This window comes from Balaenoptera musculus, chromosome 1, assembly GCF_009873245.2.
Source record: "Balaenoptera musculus isolate JJ_BM4_2016_0621 chromosome 1, mBalMus1.pri.v3, whole genome shotgun sequence".
NCBI classification, from domain to species: domain Eukaryota; kingdom Metazoa; phylum Chordata; class Mammalia; order Artiodactyla; family Balaenopteridae; genus Balaenoptera; species Balaenoptera musculus.
Genome location: NC_045785.1, coordinates 169,817,639 through 169,838,819, shown reverse-complemented (window position 1 = coordinate 169,838,819; position 21,181 = coordinate 169,817,639). Strand labels below are relative to the sequence as shown.

At 37.1% G+C, this 21,181-nt stretch overlaps 1 protein-coding gene across 2 annotated transcripts in view; it reads right to left on the bottom strand.

Moving 5' to 3' along the window:
• USH2A (usherin) overlaps positions 1-20,805 on the bottom strand; it is an 816,496-nt gene extending 795,691 nt beyond the window's left edge. For both annotated transcript variants that reach the window (XM_036853226.1, XM_036853215.1), the window contains exons 1-2: positions 20,321-20,805; positions 16,261-16,426 (exon numbers count right to left, since the gene is read on the bottom strand). In XM_036853226.1, coding sequence (XP_036709121.1) covers positions 16,261-16,426; positions 20,321-20,805 — 651 coding nt within the window. The remainder of the gene's footprint in view (positions 1-16,260; positions 16,427-20,320) is intronic.
• Positions 20,806-21,181: the final 376 nt, after the last annotated feature.

Below are 21,181 nucleotides of genomic sequence, written 5' to 3'. Positions count from 1 at the left end.
ATTGAGAATTAATCTTGGACTTGCCCACATGAAAGGGATGGATCTCTGCCAGCTGCAGTAGTTGCAATAATCACAGGCAATAAAGGACACACCTTGTGGCCTATGTAGTTATTTTACATTTATCTGGTGTGATATTTGGTTCAGAAACCATTTCAACCTTTTAACTTCTATTTTGACAAAAGAGTTACTGAAAAACGTTACGAGAATCTGCAAATGCTCACCCATAGGTTTCTCATAAAGCATTTTATAATTCGTCAGGACACCTGAACACTGCTGCAACATATGTGAAATTTTTTTTTGTAAATAAGACCATGTCTAGCTTTGTCCAAATTGACGTTGCAATATTTGACCAGTGTATCATCTTTTTCCTATATCCAATTCATTCTATGAAGGATTCTTCCTTACTTCACACCATTTTAGCCAACATGTTTTAAACATAATGAAGAGTTTATGATAAAAAGCATTAAGAAAGGGTAGACAAGGTCTCCTTTAAAACATGGTGACTTCTGGTCCTGACAACGATGGAGTAGTCCTATTCCTCCCAGGTCCTCTTTCCATAATTTAAAAACCCTGGGCATAACATGACAAACAAGTATAGGAGGACTCTTCAAGGTGGGAAGAAGGCAAAAAAAACTTAGGGACCTCAGGATTTGAGAAACAACATGGCAGTTAATCCCCTAGTATTCTTATTACTGCCCGTATACCCTAGACAGACCATTCCAGAAGCATCTATCCTAGAACTGCCAACAGGCACAGGTAAAATAAATTCCAAGAATAGTCTACTTCTCCTAAATAAAGGACAGGGAAAATGGTGGCCTAAGATAAAAGGCCTTTTAGGCAATGTCTGCTCTACTTCAGCCAAACACCAATGGAAAAACCACAGAGAAACACATAAACAGACACTCTCTCATGGTTCTAACAGAGCCTATCAGGAGGTTAATCTTTCATCCCACCCTCCCACCCAGCAGAAGTAAGCTGCAGTACCTTGAATCCCCTACATGGTAGAAATGACAGGGCCATTCAGAGATCTCATCTTCCATTGCCCCTGGCAAAGCAGGCAGCATTCTAGTTCCCTGCAGGGTGGTGCTGAAAACCCAACAAGGAGCTACTCTTCCCTTCTCCACTTGGCGAAAGCAGGCAACTCTCCAATCTAACGGTAGGGGGAGTATTGGTGGCAAAGAGTAAGGAACTTATTTTCTATACCCTGTTCCACGGAAGGAGGTGGCACTCTGATCCCCTTTCAAAATAGTATTGGCAGGGTGAGAGGGGAGCTGATCTGCCATCCCCACCTGACTGAAGTGGGCTGTACTCTAATTCTTCACCAGGGGAGTGTAACCTCAGCCCAGCAAGGACTGAGACTCCAACTCTACCCTCCCATCTGACAACAGGGAGACCTAATGAGGAGGTGCAGAGGCAGGGCGAGTCAGCATTCCACTCCCCCCACCGCCCCCTGCCAGGGCCTAGCAGGAGCTGACCCTTCCTACTCACCCAGCATCAGTAAGACTGAACAAGGAAAGGAAGTGCGAGCCAGGGCTGGTGAGCACTTTATCTCCCCCAATCCTTGGTGCCAGGGGAGCCCAGCTGAGAGCTGTACCTCTACACCCACTTCATGGCAATGAGACTGAATGCAGTGTTGTGTATCAGGGCTAGTCTGTATTCTGTTTCACACCCAACTCCCACCAAGTGAGCCTAATGGGGAGCTGAGCTGGGCCCCCATCCCAACTTGTGTTAGTGAGACTGAAGGATGTGGTGTGAGGTAGGGCTGGTCAGTATTCCACTGCCCTCTTTACTTCCTTGTGAAGTGAACCCAATGGGAAGCTGAGCCTCCACTTACACCTGGCATCCGTGAGGCAAAATAAGGTGACAGGAAAGGGGTTACTTGACACTCCACTGCCCCTTCCTTGGTGTCAACGGGGACCAGCAAGAAGCTGAGCTTCCACTCACCCCACAGTCACAAAGGGGTGTGAGTCAGCAATGTGCTTCCCCCTCCTGGTGACAGTGGGGCTCAGCAGGCATATATCTGGAGAAAACCATAATTCGACAAGATACATGCACCCGAATGTTCACTGCAGCACTATCTATGATAGCCAAGACATGGACGCAACCTAAATCTCCATCGACAGAGGAATGGATAAAGAAGATATGGTACATATATACAATGGAATATTACTCAGCCATGAAAAAGAATGAAATAATGCCATTTGCAGCAACATGAATGGACCTAGAGATTATCATACTAAGTGAAGTACGTCAGACAGAGAAAGACAAATATCATATGATATCACTTATATGTGGAATCTACAAAATGATACAAATAAACTTATTTACAAGACAGAAACAGACTCACAGACTTCAAAAACACACTTATGGTTACCAAAGGGGAAAGGTGGTGGGGAGGGATAAATTAGGAGTTTGGAATTCACATATACACACTACTATATATGAAATAGATAATCAACAAGGACCTACTGTATAGCACGGGGAACTCTACTCAATATTCTGTAATAACCTATATGCGTAAAGAATCTGAAAAGGAATAGATATATGTATAACTGAATCACTTTGCTGTACACCTGAAATTAACACAACATTGTAAATCAACTATACTCCAATATAAAATAAAAATCAAATTTAAAAAAAAGAATCCATCAGCACTTGGAGATGACAGGTGGGTGGGTAGGTGGCCCACTTTCACTGAGGAGGTGTTGAAAATGCTAACCTTCCAACCCGTCATCTGCAACAAGGCCACCAGTGAGGTGGTGGTGACAGGGACAGGTGGGAAGCTGAACATACACATTCACCTGGCCACTGTGTCACATCTCAATAGGGGGACAGCCTAATGATAAAACAAAAAGTAAACTGGAGCCAGAGTCTCATAATATAGTATCCAAAATGTCCAGGATAAAATAAAAGTCACGTGTCATACAAATAACCAGAAAAACTATGACTTGAATGAGAACAGAAAATCTACCAATACCAACACTGAGATGAATCAGATAGAAGAATTATCTGATAAGGATTTAAAAGCATAAAAATACTTCCACAAGAAATTGTGAATTCTTTCACAGTGAATGAAGAAAGAAGAGAAAATCTCAGCAAAGTAATAGAAGTTATAATAAAAGATCCAAATGGAAATTTAAGAATTATTTTTAAACAAAACTTTGAGACAACAATTAAAAAACTTGTTATATGGACTCAAGAGTAAAGTTAAGATGATGGAATAGAAACTGTGAACTTGAAGACAAATCAATGGTATTTACCTAAATTGAAACAAAAGAGAAAAAAATATTAAAAGAAATAAAATGAAGAGAGCCTCAAGGATCTGTGGGACAATAACAAAGATAATATCTATATAATTAGAATCATAGAGGAGAGTGACGTTGAAAATATATTGAAAGAAATATTGTCTGAAAACATTGAAAAATGGCAAAAGACATAAACATACAGATTCAAAAGGCTGAGCAAACTCCAAATAATAGGATAATACCAAAGAAATTCATGCCAAGGAATTCAATATTAAACTTCTGAAAACAAAGCACAAAGAGAAACTCTTGAAAGTTGCCACAGGAAAATGATGCAAAACTTATAAGGGAATATCAATTCAAATTACAACAGGTTTCTCACCTGAACGATGGAGGCCAGAAGGAGTGGGACAACGTTTTTCAAGTAATGAAAGAAATTAACTCTCAATCACAAATTTTACATTCAGCAAAAATATCCTTTAGGAATGAAGGGAAAATCAACACATTCTCAGTTGAATGAAAACTAAGAGAATTTGTTTTCATCCAGCCCACTCTTAAAGAGGGACTAAAGAAAGTCCTTTAAACAGAAACAAAATGACAACAAAAGGTTTAGAATTTCAGGAAGAAAATAAGAACATCAGAATGAGTAATATTAGGAGTAAATACATAAACTATGCTTATCGTAAGTTTATTAAATAATATTTGATGGTCAAAGCAAAAACTTTAACACCATTTGATGTGGTGCTCAATGTATGGAGAGGAAACACTCAAGACAATTATACTTAAAAAGCAGTGTAGGTAAAGGGACCTAAATGGAAGTAAAGTTTCTACACTTCAACTTAAGTGGCAAAACATCAATGTCAGTAGACTAAGTTAATTATATATACTGTAATACCTAAGCCACTAAGAACATTATACAAAAAGATACACCAAAAATGTTATAAATAAAGATGGAATCCTAAAATGTGTTCAAGTAACCCACAGCAAGATAAGAAAAGTAAAACAGAAAAACCAAAATCAGAAGAAAGAACTAATGACAAAATTGCAGACATAAGTCTATCACATCATTAAGAAGCTTAGATGTAAATGGTCTAAATACACCAAATAAATGACCGAGATTGGCAGAGTGGATTAAAATTAGATAGATAATTGATATATACACAGAATATAAATAAATACATACAGAATATATATATATATATATATGTTTTATATATATATATATATATATAAAAAACATGCTATGCACCAGCAGAATACACATTAATTTCAAGTGCTCACAGAACGTTCACCAAGAACGTTGGACCATTTTTTAAAAACTCAGCAAATTTTAAAGAACTGAAACCAAACAGTGTTTTTTCTGACCACAATGGATTCAAATTGGAAATCAATATCAGAAATATAATTCTGTTAAATCTTCAAAAGCTTGGAAATTAGACAACCTACTTGTAATTAATGCATGAGTCAAAGAAGTCTCAACAAAAATAAAAAATACATAGAACTGAATAAAAATGAAAATACAACATACTAAAATATTTGTGATACAGCTAAAGCAGTACAAAGAGGAATATTTACAACACTAAATTAAACATTAAATTAAATTACACACTAAATCACAGCACTAAACCTACTGCTTGCTTTTAAGAAGAGAAAAGGTCTGGAAATATCAATCTAAGTTCTTACCTCAAGAAACCCCAGAAAAAGAGCAAAATAAGCACAAATCAAGCAGACAGAAGGAAATAATAAATATAAAAGCAGAAATCAATGAAACTGAGGATAGCTAAACAATAGAGAAAAATCAAGGAAACAAAAATGTGGTTTTTCAAAAATATCAATTAAATTATAAACTTTTAGCAAGACTAACAATTATAAGAGAGAAGACACAAATAATATCAATAATGAAGCAGGTGATATCACTTTAGATCCTATAGCCAGTAAAATGATATGGGGTAATAAAATATAAGATGAATAATATTACAGTCATAAATTCAACATCTTAGAAGAAATAGACTAATTGTCTGAAAACCACAAACTACCTAAAATCAACCAAGATAAAATAGACAATCTGAATTAAAGAAATTCAATTTAAATAAAGATCGCCAAATATGAGATCTCCAAACAGCTTCACTAAACCTGGAGATGCCTACCAAACATTTAAGGAAGAATTAACACTAATTTTACATAATCTATTTCAGAAAACAGAATAGGAGGGAACACTTCCCAACTCATTTTATGAGGATAGCATTAACCTAATACCAAAAGATAGTACGAGAAAGGAAAATTATGGATCAATACAGCTCATGAATATAGATGGAAAATTCCTCAGAAGAATATTAGTAAATCCAATCAAGCAGCATATAAAAGGAATCATCATGGCCAAGTCGAATTTATCCCAGGTATGTAAAGTTGGTTAAACATTTGAAAATCAATCAGTGTAACCAACCAGATTAACAGGCTAAAGAAGAAAAATCATATCAAATGATGCAGAAAAGGACTTTAACAAAATCCAACACTCATTATGATGAAAATTTTTAGTAAATTAGCAATAAAGGGAAATTTCCTCAACATGATGACGAGCATCTACAGCTAACGTTATACTTATTTGTGAAAAACTGAATGTTTTCTCCCTAAGATCAGTAACAAAAAGATGTTTGTTATTACCACTCTTATTCAGCATAGTATTAGAAATTCTAGCTATTGCAACAAAGAAATAAAAAAATAAAAATCACACAGACTGGAAAGAAAGAAACTGCTCCTAATTGCAGGCAACATGATTGTCTATGTAGAAAATCCCAACAAATTACAAAAGAACTTTCAGAACTGATAAGTTAGTTCAGCAAGGTTTTTAAATATAGGATCAAGCCCCCCCAAATCAGTAACATTTTCTGTATTATAACAAAAAATATGTGGGAACTAAAATTTAAAACCTATAACCAATTTCAATCACTCCAAAGAAAATTAAACACTTATGAATAAACTTAGCAAAACATGCACAGGATCTGTATGCTGAAAATTACAAAATACCAATAAAAGAAATCAAAGATCTAAATTGTTCATGTATTGAAAGGTTCAGCATAGTAAAAGATACCAATTCTCCCCAAGTTGATCTATAGATGTGATGAAATTCCTAACAAAATCCCAACAAGACATTTGTAGACACAGGTAAATTTATTCTAAAACTTATATGGAAAGGCACAGGCCCTGAAATATATTTTAAAAATGAAATCTGTGGTGAAGTAAGGAACAAGTTGGGTGTGTTTATAAAAGGGAAATTTGGGGTAGCCTTATGGTAATAGAACTGTTCTTTATCTTGACTATGATGGAGCCACAAATCTACATATGTGATAAAACTGTATAGAACTACACACACAAACAAGTCAAGAAAAATGGAAAGTCTAAATAAAGGGGGTGGATTGTATCAATGTCAGTATCCTGGTTGTGATATTATACTATAGTTTTGCAAGATGTTACCCTTGGGTAAGGGATACTTGGGATCTCTCAGTATTATTTCTCACAAATGTTTGCGAGTCGACAATTATCTCAAAAAAAGTTAATTAAAAATAAACAAAGAAGCACTATCTACACTGGACCTCTCCAAGTTTAGTGTTCCCCAGTTTTCAAAATTTCTTGGGTCTCACTTCTCTTTAATATTTATAAAAGCCTCGTCCCACAAACTTTGAGATGTTCTGCCTGAGATTGCTACAGGTATTTTAAGGGATTAAATAATAATGGTCACCATTTGTCCCAATGTGTATTCCCACAGAATTCATCTTATTTCCAGTTTACTGCTACCTCTCATTCAACCCAAACATTGAACCCAACTCTTTTCTATAAATTCCCTAAGGTACCAAACCCCTCAAAATAGCTACCTGTAATCGATTTTGGCCAAATAACTACAACAACACAAGGGATTTGCATCCCAGAAAACAACAAACTTAAAATTACATACTGTACATCCATAATCTAAACTTTCTTGGTCAACCCCACTACAGTGAAACTGGCATGAGCTGAGTCTCCTCTTCCAGCCCCTCGTCTCTGGCTCTCCTCCCCTCCCCGACCCCCAACTGGAATGCCTTCTGTCCTTTCCCTGCCCTTTCCTTTTTCCTTTCTTTCTTTTCTCCCTAGATTGAGAACCATGAACACAAATCACAAACAAAAGAATCCAACTAGTTTTCTACTTCTAGAATATACAATGTTTTTCAGGGATTATCTCATGTAATCTTTAGAAAGCAGAATGAAACTGCTTTTCCTGATATGAATACTTACAAAAAATATATATTGACATACATACACACATAATTGTATATATTATATATATAAATATCATTTTTTCTCTGCTGTAATTAAATAATCAGAAGATTAGCAAATCTATTAAAGCCTTTCCATTCTTGGAAAAGTTTTTATAATTTGTTTTATTTTAACTGTTCTTTCTTTGGCTTAGAGATATCTAAACTGGTATCCTGAACATATGCTCTTATTATGCATCCAGAACAATACAGCTGCTTGGAATATTTTTGAACGTTGCATTTGAGAGAGAGAAATACCAAGGGAAAATATATGGGAAAATAAAACTATTCAAGGCCATGTTTAAATAAAGTCATATTCTCTCTTCCATTACCAAGCAATACATACCATAGGCCAAATTCTGCCCTAGGTTATATGCGCGCTCTTCTTTTTGACTTTAGTGGGAATTGTTCATGTATAACTGAAGGCTTCAGTTAGCCCCGTGGGCACAAAAATGCCTACCCTCAAAAGAAGCAAAAATTATCTGTCTTGTTATATTTGGCTTTTAGATGAAAGTGATATAATATAAATGACAATTCCATTAGATAATATAGGTTTTAAAAAGCATTACCATCAAATTTTAACCATTACAAATTTGAGAGAATTACCATAGTGGCATTTGGAGGACCAGAGATTGTTGAAACAAGAAGACATTGGAAAATACTTTTCTTTTTATCACAATTTTCAATTTTAGTAGTATATTTTCCTTTTGTATATATTGTACATTTTCTAGCTATTGGCTGAGAATCAACCATTTTCTACCAGAAAAAAATTGCTAAATTCTTCAACTATCGGTTTCTAAGTTTAAATATTAATTTATCCATAGCTTGCTTTAGATTTTGATTAGAGGTTTTTCCAGAGGAAAGGTCTTCCTGAACTTAAATTTTTGCTATGAAATATTAGACTGATAACATTCAGACTTGTAAAGGGTAAATACTACAATGACAGGTGTGTTCATCTCTTTGCATACATCAGCTAGACAAACCTTTTCTTTTGGTGTATATATATATATATATATATATAGTGTATATACTAATGGAGAATAATAGTTATGAAATAGATTGGATTAGGAGCAGGTGAAAAAACGTGGGTTGTCTGTCAGAGTGAGAAACAAAAACAAAAGACTTCATAGCTCTATGTAGAACTCTGAGCCACTTTTTCCAGCCTCTTTCATTTAACACATGATATATTTCTTTCTAAGAAACTCAGACCCCCTGAGGCTTACTAACATCTTTTGCTATTTTCATCTTCCTGGCATTGCTCACCTATTCCTGCTATGTAGAATTTCTTCCTTCCTCCTCTTCTCCACCTATTAAAAGCCTATTTTTCCTTCAATAGTTAACTCAGATACTACCTTCTTTATGCATCTTTCCTGACATACCTGAAATGGAATGAGTCATTTCCTGCCTTAAACTCTGATTATTTTATTTTGTTATACACTTTGTAATCCATCAAGGAAGGAAGGAGAACAAGACATAATACTTGGGCCCCACCCCAGACCAATGAAGACACAATGGAGTGTGGCCATCTGAATATTTCTGAAAGTTTCTCAATGATGCTAATGATCTCTAGAGTTAAGAAATATCGCTCTGAGCTGCAGTCTAGCTTGTAAGTACTAAATATCAAAAACCTGATTCTCTTCCAGTGTTTCTCCTTGGGCAAATGAAACCATTAGTCATACAATCATCCAAGCCAGAAATCTGGGATTTATCATCTCCCTTTACCTTAACCTCTACTTTCCTTCCAGCAACAAGCCCTTTGATTTTAACTCCTAAATAGCTTTCAAAGCTGACCACTTCTCTGTGTATCTGCTATTGCCATCATGGTTCAAGGTATCTCACTTGGGCTCTAAGAGTCACCTAACAACACTTTTTTCCTGTCCTCATGCAAACTGTTCTCCTTCAGTGCAACCAACATGGTCCTTCTGAAAAGATAATCTGCTCAGGCCATACATTTTCCTTCCTTCCCCCCACTTCTTCCCTCATCCCCTGTTCCCTGCATAAAGCATTTCAGTAGAGTTCTCTTGAAAACACTTTAACACGGCCAACAATGATCTTTAAAACGTAGCATCTTCCAATGGCTCTGGCTACATTTCACATGCTGCTCCACTTCGGCTGCTGCCCTCCACCTCCACTGGCCTTTCAGTATCTCACATGCAACAAAGTCCCTTTTACAAAAGGGCATCTGCACTATTTGCTATGCACGGATGAAATGTTCTTCTCTACTCTGGTCACCTAGTTCAATCTTATATGTTCTTTTGAATATATATTATTATCAGTTAAATTGAGTCCCCCCACAAAAGACAGATTGAAGTCCTAACCCCCCATGTCTGTGACTATGACCTTATTTGGAAACAGAGTCTTCGTGGATATAATCAAGTTAAGGTGAAGTCATACTGATTAGGTTGGATCCTAACCCAGTATAATTGGTGTCCTTACAGAAAGAGGAGACACTGACACACACACACACAGGGGACGAGATGGCCATGTGATATCGGAGGCAGAGATGAGGCTGATGCATCTGAAAACTCAGGATTTCTGGCAAACACCAGAAGCTAGAAGAAGCAAGTGAGGCTACTCCTCTATAAGTTTTAGCAAGAGCATGGTCTTGCAGATACCTTAATGTCAGACTTCTGGCCTCCAGAACTGGGAGAGAATACATTTTTGTTTTTTTAAGCTACTCGGTGATTTTTTAGGGCAGGCCTAGCAACCTAATACACATATCTAATACAATTTCTTCAAAGTAAGCCTTCCTTGACTTCAGAGATTTGATCAAACTGTCCTTCAGATGATCCCATAGAACATAGCACAGTTATAATTTGGTTTTCCTTGGTGTGATTGTCTGTCTTTTCCTTCTAATAGACTGTAAGCTCCATCACAGCAGACTATAAAGTACTTTATCAGACATTATTTTCTTTACATGTCATTTACAGTAGAAGCTAAATAGGCTGGGTTTATCTTTGTTCCCAATTGTCACAGGTATCTATCATTTCAAGGAGCTACATAATTTTCCTAGGGTTGTACAAATTTTAAGTAAAGTATCAAGAATTAAACGTTGCCTTTCGGCTAAATATTATAGTTTAAAGTCTCATGCAAAAATGTACAGAGAATAATTTTTACTTTTTTACTTGGAGGGTTTTACCTTTCTCCATAATCAAGTGGGAAGAATTCCCCCTTATTTTTAAGGTATCCTTCCAAAAGGCTTGGTTCTGTATGCCATGGATCAGGTGATCTGGGTGGGTTAAGTGGAGTATTCTTTTTCTTTAATCCACTATAGTCTTTCCTGACTGTCATAAACCAAAAAGATATTGAGCAGAACTGTATATAAAATTATATTGTTATATAGTTAAGGCACCTGTATCACTGAGAGATATAATTGTAAACTATATTGATTTGAATTACTTGTACAAATCATGTAAATATGTGAAGCATTACAAATATGTACAAATGTATGAAAATTCATTTCTATTTACTTTACAAATATGTCTTGTTTCAGTTCTTGGTTTTTGTCAGGGGGAGTTCAGAGAACTTTGATAATTAACTACTTCCTCTGTCTTCACAGTGACCTAGGTTCACAGCAACTTATTATTTTTTTAGGTATAGGTCAGAGAAAATTGAGACTGTAAACTCCGGCAGATAATTTAACCTCTCTAAGGCTCCTTGTTGAATCCAGTACACCTAGTCAGTGCTCAATAACCACAGCTGTTACTATTATCATCATTTTCAGCTGATTATTCTGAAAAGCTTTGTTAAATTCTATTGATCTTTACTTCATTTTGAATAACAAACTATTCCCCTAACTTGGGTGATATTCAGTTGGCTAGCTACAAACAGAAGGCTTTCATATACATGTAAATAGTTACAGTTTAAAGCAATGAAAATTATTAAAGGAACGATATGGATTGAGATTCTCTTGTGCTGGGAGCCGAGGTGGTGCTCCCATGAGAATCCCAGTACACAGAGCTTGCTGAAATGAATGAGGAAGCTTCCATAAGGCTGCGAGGACGTTTTATGTTCCCTCAATCAATAGAGACATGGCAATACCTTTATAAAGTGTGCACATGGGCATACACTCCAGAGATTAATTGAGAGAGTTGGTTTATCTATTCTAACAAATGTTGGTTAAATTGCATTTTCTTTTTCTCCAGAACCATCAATAGTTTCCCTTTTTCAGATTGAATACATAAATCGAAGAATATTTTTCATGAACAAACTATGATTATGAAACTCCTATTCTTCGTCTGTTGATCCCTATAACTTTATTTACCCATGCATTTTTTTTCCTTCACTGTATCAGATTAGAACTGCTCTTTTTCACTTTATTGTAGCTAGGACCATCTGTGGCTCTTGACTCGTCAGTGTATCAAGGAGCCCTCAAAATAGCAGAGATGATGCGAAAAGCCCCACTGCTAAACTATTTCTTGCGTCCATACTTGCAGTATTTCATCAGCTTCTAATTAAAGTATATAATTGTTTGACTGCATTTTAGCATAATTACTAACGGGTTACTATACTAATGATTCTTTAATGCTATTTGTCCTATAAAATGTGTAGACCTACTTAAGGGAAAACAGTTTTCAGAGTTTCATAAAACTCTGAGGTTTTACTTTTAAATGATGTGCAACTAAATGTCAATATACTTCCAAGTTGTACTACCCACAAGCCCTAACAAACTGCTGAAGTAAAATCCTTTTACATATTTCAAAACTTTTTTTTAAAAAAAGAAAATCCGAAGAGGTCTCTTAAAATAACTATAACGTGCTGATTCAATATGAAAACTAAGCTCTAAAAAAAATCTTCTAATGTTATCAGTGTTCCCCATTCGATAGTAAAAAGTCTGAATTGATTTTTTTCCAGTTTTAGTACAAAAAATATGATATAACGAATTTCAGCTTGATATAATTTGAAATAGCCAATATATTAAACTCCAAAGTGAAATTTAAATTGGCAATCATGTCAGATTCAAGTCCCTGAATGAATATTAATTTAAAAACTAATCATTTTCCAACAGGTTGAAGCTTCAAAATGCTAGTTCTTGAATAAAAGCTGTTAGATCCATTACTGTAACATCAGGCATTTTTTGTTTAGGAAACTAGACCTCCAACATTTGGTATGTCTGGCTCTTCCTAGCATCTTTTTTTTTGCCCAGGGATTTAATTATTTAAAACTCATTTCTTTTTCTGGATTTGGTAAATTAGAATTCTGATTTTACTGATGGAAAGCTGATACTGAGTGAACTGTCTGAGGTAAGGTGTAAGGTCAGACTGGTTAATTAATTTTATGTCACTGTGTCTTTCTAAGTTAAATTCTGAGCCAACTCCATGAGTAAAGATGTTTTATTTTTATATACACACACGCACATACCATGTAAATTCGTTGATTGTGGCCATATTGGAGGATGAGTAAAAATATATGCATACACATTAACTACAGACTTGCAATTTTAAACTTGACTAAGCCAGATTATCAAGTATGTGTTCTAGCCTATGCCCAGCATTATGAAGTCCCTAATCCCAAAATCAAACAGAATTTGGATGCACTATATTATAAGGCAACAGAGAATAAGTTACATTTCGTATTAAAGTATGTTCTTTGCAGTTAAATAGTGAAAGAGTTACAAGCTGCATTTGTCCATATCTTGGCTATGAAATCTACCAAAAAATGTTTCTGTGTAAATACCAGATCGCAGGGGGAAGCAGAAAAAAGCACAAACCCGATCGTCAGTTGAGGAGGAAGCTCTGTCACTTACCATCTCTGTCTAGACAACCCTACACAACTTAACAGCTTTCCATACTTTAAAACTCACTTACTTTTTAACGTAGAATTCCAGGAAGTCTTGTTTTGTTCATCTAGTCCTATCCTCTTACTACATAAGTAAGAAAACTGAGTCAAGTGTATTTGTTAAGACTACTGAGTAGCATTACCTGAGTCAGATTTCTCTACTCCTCATCCCTTATTCTTCCCACTGCTTTTTGTATTAACTTCCAAGGAATGAGCACATTCTTTATTAAACATCTATAATATGGGTTATTATAAATATGGTAATATCTTAAATGTATTCAGACTTGTTTCCAGTTTAAAGGAACCCTATGCAGAACTCCAATTTAAAGAATTGCTCTTTAATTTTTATTTGAATGAATCCAGGTCTCCATAATGCTGGGTACCCCCAAATTTATCAATAAATGCCAGATGAATAAATAACCGATCTGCATGGCTTTTCTAATGATTTATGACTGTTTCATTCGGTAGTTTTAACGTAAAATGTAGAATGGGGGGGGGGGAAACTTATGTAAAAGTAAGTAAATAAAAGAAGAACACAAATTGGATAGGACAAGTTTTCTCTTGATAGTCAGTTATGAAATAAAGCAGTCTCATTGAATCATAAGTACTTTAACCTTTTCTTGAAAGAAGGGGAAGATTTAAAGATTTATAAAGAAATTTTGCCTAAACTAGGAAGTGACTCATATTTGACATGTATTGAAATGATAATGCTGATTCCAATAGGCACTCGAAGAGCATTTGACTCCCAGGGGAGTAATTCAGTCATGGTTACCTCTTCACATTTGGAATTTTAAACTTTCTTTGTAAAGCTTTTAATGTACTACTGCCTGCCAAAACATGGCACATTTTCATGAATAAGGCAAAATAAAGGCAAGTAAAAAGCATTTTTTTCGTCATTGTTGATATAAAAATATGCGACAAATATAGCTATTCAACATCGTTTGAAGATTCCATTTCTTCAGTCTTCTGTGGTTTCTTTTTTTTTTTTTTTTTTTTGGCCACACAGCGGCACAAGGGATCTTAGTTCCCCAACAAGGGATCAAACCTGCGTCCCCTGCAGTGGAAGCACAGAGTCTTAACCTTTGGACCGCCAGGGAAGCCCCTCTGCAGTGGTTTCTATTTCCATTTTTTATATGGAAACGTTATAACCCAATTCTGTTGGTCTGGTCAGTGGGTGGAATGGACAAGATATAGAACAAATTAGTCCCCTATCTGCTAACTACTGAACAAATGAGAGGCAAGCATGACACACTGAATCCATCATATGCTATAGATGTCAGACGTGACCTATCTTTTTGTAGGTCCTTTCAACCCTGGTGGCATGGAAACCTCTGCGTCCTGACAACCGAATTTTCTAAACTCATATCCTAATGAAAAGCAGAGTAGATAAGTCTAACATGATGACTGAATACCACTGTGTCAATACCATCCTATGGACATCAATCATTGCTAATTCTCTGCATTTCTATTTTAAATGTTCTTCCTCAGGCTTTTAATGCATTGCAGTGCACATTCATGGCAGAATATCATACTTACTACCAGGCCAAACAAAGGTATGTTTCAAGTGTATTTACATCCTCAATAACAGTAGCTACGCTGAAAGAGACTTTAAAATCCAAATAACAATTTTCAAGACCTTCTAAGTGAGATAGGCTGGAACCTGGGACCCTTTGCTGCAGTGCTTACACCTGGACAAATGTTTCCTGGAGCAACAAAATATAAAGAAAGAAACGATAAGGGACTAAAAATAACTGCGTACATGTCCAGTTGGGGCAAATTATGGACAAGATACAAAAAGACCAAAAAAAACCAACTGCCACTTCTGAAGAGTCAGAGCAAAAGCAGGGGACTGCGCATGCTCCCTGCACACAGCACCACCAAGGGGGTGGGCAGAATACCTAAGCCACCCCTCTGGCCCGATCCCTGGACACACCCCTACCCTCACCCCATATGAGGAATCAGCTCGACCCCCCTTCAGGGAGCAAGCAAGAGAATCTGTTGCTTGTTCTTGCTCCCTGCGGCTGCAGCAGGGGCCCCAGTAAAGCCTTGCCTGAATTTCTTGTCTGGCCTCTTATCAATTTCTATTGATTAAGGAGGTCAAGAACCCTGGTAAGTAACATAAGGAAGTCTACCTGCTTCAGGGTGAGGGGAAAAATGTGAGAAATCAAAGATTATTTTCATAAAGTGCATGAGGGTACAGATGTCCTCTAGTGCAAATGGGCTTTGCATGGACCACATTTGAGCACACCTATGAGAGCATATACTGAGAACTACAGTACAGGGTACCTCTGGTATAAAAGGCAAGGGTGACTTAAGCTGCAATGGACCATTCCAGAGCCCTAAAGAAACCAAAGAATAAACTGTTTCCATTCCTGACAACTATAAAATACCAACCATCTCACAGTTATCTCAGTCTTTAGCAGCTTCTAAGGCGAATACAAACTGTGGTTGACAACTAAAGTAATAATATAACACCTGTAGGGTGTCTGATGTGTAAAGTTCATTAGTTCTAAGGTCAGCATTTTAACACAACAGCCAAATTGTATTCATATCATCAGATGCTATCCACCAAAAACCGCTGTAAAAACCAGGCAGGGGTCTTAATACTGCCAAGACTAGTAAAATTAGAACTAGACCGCAAAAGAGCCCTTCCACGTTTTTGAACAAAATAAAACACACTAAGCAAATAAAACAAACATTTCCTGAGGATATTACCCCAAATGGGATTGTCCTAGCCTTCTGTGGGCATGTTCACAGTAATTTTGAGGGGGAAATTCTGGTATACCAAGAGATACATCATTAGGTCATTTAAATATTGTTTTTCTTTAGTTGTCATTTACACATAGCTGAAATCTGAAAGGTTCAAATCTGATGGGAAGATGCCATTTAAAGGAAAGAAAGGAAGATGGATCCCTGTGTTTAACCAAACATTAAATATTTTTTATTTTACTCACCTGCACACTAAGATGAATCCATTTCTTCACAAGAATTCTCCCCAGTGTCATTACTTTTATTGGAGGCTGCAAACCATTTACTGTGCGGTAATAAAACATGGTCTCTTTCTCAGATATTGTAAGTTTGAACACAATCTTCCCATCCGCTGTCTTTTCTATAACACACCTTGGGAAGCAACCAGAAAAGAGAAAAGGTCAGTCTCCAACCAAAAGAGAGGCTAAGGCATCATCCAGTGATGGTGGTGTAATTGACCCCAAACTCCACTCAAAGGGTCACAGTGAATAAGCACCTGAATGTTATCATATTCAGGGCAAGCTTTCTTTCAATTAAGAAGCCCTTTTATTTCAATAAAAAATAGAATTCTTATTGACAATATATTCCCCCAGAACCTCCACTCCCTTTATTGGAGATTCATGATGGGAGCTAAAGTGGTCGAATCATCCTGCAAAACAACATGTAGCCTATTGGCTCATTAGTTCCTCTGCTATTTCTTTTATAGGAAGCAGCACAATACAGCACATCCGGCTTGGGTATTGAGTCACCAGCGCAAATCTTTTTTCTTTTCTTTTTTTTTAATGTAAAGAGAGGTTAGTGTCCATAGAAGGCTCTAAACTGCTAACCCTGAAGTCAGAATCACTCTATTTAATTCCCATGATGAAATGGAGAATGCACAACTATAGCCTTTACTTCACTCATCATCAACTGGCCAGAAGCCAAAGCCAGTGTCTGTAGCTCGCCATGACCACACAGATCAACTGAGGCATTGAGATCATGGTAATGATCCTGGATGAAAGTTCATCCAATCTTCTAAGAATACAGTGAAATATTTTGATAAAATAGAAGAATTTTCAGAAAAATTTTAGGTCTGTGTAGGGCCAGTTATCAAATTATTTTTTTTTTAAATCACTTCTATCCTGATCACAATGGCACTCTTTTCCCATCCCTTCAAATAGACATTTTTATTTTTTATGTTTTCTAATTTCTCTATTGATTTATGTTTAATATATTTTATTTTATACTAATTATATCACTGCATGTGCCTAGCCACTCTGTACCCACTGAGCAGAAACAGATATGAACTTAAGCCCCTTTCCTAGTACATTTCAACCTAGCAACTCAACTTTTTAGCAGATGAGAGAAGAGCCCCCTGAGTAGATTACTGCCCAAAATCTGCTATTTAAAGAGAAATATCATGGACAGTAGCCATCAACATCTCCCCCCAAATAACTAGCTATTAAAGATGCTCATCAGCCTGCATCTCACAGACAAGAACTCAAGAAGGCGGTACATGGGGCTTCCCTGGTGGCGCAGTGGTTGAGAATCCGCCTGCCAATGCAGGGGACACAGGTTCGAGCCCTGGTCTGGGAAGATCCCACATGCCGCGGAGCAACTGGGCCCGTGAGCCACAACTGCTGAGCCTGAGCGTCTGGAGCCTCTGCTCCGCAACAAGGGAGGCCGCGATAGTGAGAGGCCCGCGCACCGCGATGAAGAGTGGCCCCCACTTGCCGCAACTGGAGAAAGCCCTCGCACAGAAACGAAGACCCAACACAGCCAAAAATAAAAATAAAAAAATTAAAAAAAAAAGAAGGCGGTACATCCCAGGGAGGAGAATTTTATCAAGTCCTAGAGGAGTCTGGGTTCCTTTTTCACCTGGTTGCCTCCTACTCAGCATCTCCAGGATAATGCCTGATCCTAGAATCCTCCCTGCTCAAGGTTCGTAAGGGGTCTTCCCTTGAGCTCACTTATCGTGCTGCCTTGTTAACAACACCCATCCATCCGTCTTCCCATTTGACCATGAGTTTTCTGACAATAGCACCCTAGCTTGCTTTATAGTAGAGCCTCAAAAAAATGAGTCAGTGATCTGAGTAGGAAGAATTGAAGAGGCAAAGGTAAGATTGGGCAAACCAAGAATTATTGCTAAAGATGTTTTCAAAACTTTCCTTAAAGGGCACATGTTTTCACAAATCATTCCTTCTCATTTGCATTTATTCTTTCTGAGAATTGAGAGGTAATAATATGACGGGAGAACACTTAACAGTCACTACTTCACTGTCACTTTTTTACTCTATTTGTACATATATTTGATGATAAAGTTATGAGACCAAATATATATTTTATGTTAGGCAAATAGGTTTAGTTGACATACAGATTTCATATAAAGCAGAAATACGATTTTATGGAAATTCTACTGTGATTGTTTTTAACCCTATGGAAATTCTATTGTGATTTTTTTTTTTAACCCTTTGGTAGGTGAATATTTCTAAGTCACTGGAATGAGTTTCTCTTTGTTCCCTGTCTCTAGGTCTTAAACAATCTAAGAAGAGTTTGCCTCTGTTCATTTCTCTTGAGTTAAATCTACAAGTTAGAATTTGACCATTACTCAAGGATGTATTTGCCACATGCAGGCTTATTTCCCCAAGCTTACTGAAAATGCATTTCTTAATATGTTATTGATTATCTTCCTTGCTATTTTGTTTGCTTGTAAACATACTAGCTTGGGTAGATAATGAATGTGAGAGGAAGGCAGGTAGCAAAATATTTAGGAACTGGATTTATTTTGCTCCTGAATAAACAATAATTGGATAATCCATGTTTTGTTTGTTTTACTTATCTAGTACAAACACCCTGAAATTCCCCCAATTCCCATAGGTATTTCAGTTTTGAGAATGGAAACGACCTTGATGCATGGAACTCTCAAAACCGTATACCATGTGCTACTGCCTCTATAAATACTCCTCTGGCTTATTTATACAAAATGATACCAATGGAAGATGAATTTGGTAGAGACATATCCCTTGTAAAAAGCTTGGAATAAATATTTCATCCTAGCCATATTTGTCAAGAGACAATTTTTTAAAACTCTTTGCATGTTAGTTACATAAACTAAGTGGGTTGGATTTACTGACATTTCAAACAGTAAGAAAACAGGGTTTTCTTTTAGGGCACATACAGAAATAGGGGTAATGGTTTGTGATGATTTTCACTCCAAATAAAACAAAATGAAAATATGCCAACTTTCACTTGGCACATTAAAACTAAACACCAAAGATATTTAAGTCATATTTGCTTATGAAATTATAAGACTTTTCTGGTTTGTTTCATGAGTTTTTAGATATTTGGCCAACATCCTCATACAAAGAAAACTTCACAAGGAGAAGAGGCAAAAGCCCTACAGGAAGACGAAAGATAAGCAAAATATGCCTCAAAACTGCCCTATTCATTCCAGTTTCCAGATTGTTTCTAAACACTTAGGGGAAACATTAGATATCAGCTTCAGAAACTATTACAGAATGAAAATCAGGTGATTATAGAAAATAACCAAAAATGTTAAGGAAGGCCCCCTCCGAACTCACTGAAGGCATTTCTACTGGGATCAATGGCATGAATGCTTTTGAGAATCTTTTATGCTTCTCTATATATTTCCTAACAGATGAAAACACCAGGAAGTGAAGGGCCAAAAGTGACCTCTTTTAAGAGATGGGGTGTCATTCATTTATTCACCTCATTATTGAGCATCTTCCAAGAGGAGTTAAACAAACATCTCTTCCTGGGAAAATAAGGATGCAGACACCACAGTCCTAAGCCCTCAGAGAACTACATGCCTAATGAAAATTGTATACTCTAGTAAGGGCAAGTTGTTTATACAAACCTGGACCAAAGCTTTGAAAATATCCATTATTTGTATTACTAGTCCCCATGCCTTAAAACTCACACTGAGCCTGGTTGAGCCTCTGAAAACTAAGACCAAAAGTTTAGCTAAACTACTGGAAAAAAAAAAAAGAGCCAGGTGTAAACATGTCTGCCTGCCATGAAATTATTTTAACACACTCTCCTTTGAGGGTTTACTTCATCCATGGAAAGGAGAGAAATACTTTGAATTTAGGAAAAAAAATATTTGGAATATAACATTGACCAGGAGAGCCTAATATAGGAGTAGGTCTTCAGTTGCATCAATTCCAAAGTGCCTTCATTTCTAGGCTGGAATTCAAGTTGCAATACCCTTGACTCTTACTGATTTTGCAGGACCCTAGGAAAGCTTACACTCCCTCTGCTACTTACATTACACCTTCTTGCTCGGGTTTCAACCACACAGCTAGAGTAAATGACGCCGCCAGCCTGGGAGCAGGAGGAGAGGCAAAGCAACGCTGGTGATTTCCAAAAATGAAACTTGCAGAATGGCTGTGGGCGTTGGGACTCAGATCACGCCGGTCCACGGTGATGCAGCCCCTGAGGCCTGCTGAGAAGAGGGCAGTGTAGGCGGGGGGTGACGATCGGTAAGGACAATCCTGAATGCAGAGCCGCTGGGGACAGACCCGAAGGCCTTCAGCTGCGGCAGAGCTCTGACAGAAGGTGCTTCGGGCTGGGAGTCCACACGTCGCTTGGGTTGGCACCACCGAAACCTTCTTGAAAGCTGCCACGTTCTCCAGCCTTGGGAAAAGGCCTTGGGAGTCAGCCCACGATATGGAAGCAAAATAGGTAAAGAGCCATGTTTTAGGGCTGGGAAACAAGAAGCCGAAGCCCAAAGAAAGAGCCAGGCAATTCATGTTTACACAAAAGCATTCTCCTTCCAATCAAGCGTTCCTAAATAAATAATAAGGCCGACGGCGCTGGCCAGCGACTCTTTAGCGCGGGGTGCTTTAAATAACATGCAGATAAATCCATTTTCGGGAAACTGCAGATGCCTTTTCACACTGGGGTAACACCGGAGGCCTCCTTAGTGATGGCGAAGACATGAATAGCAGCTGGTGTCTGGGAATCAAAAGCAGAGAGTCAAGGAAGATCTGTTACATCTTTAAAACTTTCGGTGCCTTCTAAGCATGAGGATTCTGAGTCCCCAAGAAACATTATTAAACTTCTTAAAAACATTTTGAAGTACTCTCTCTAGAGGAAAACACTCATTCTTTTGGTAACTATCTTCAT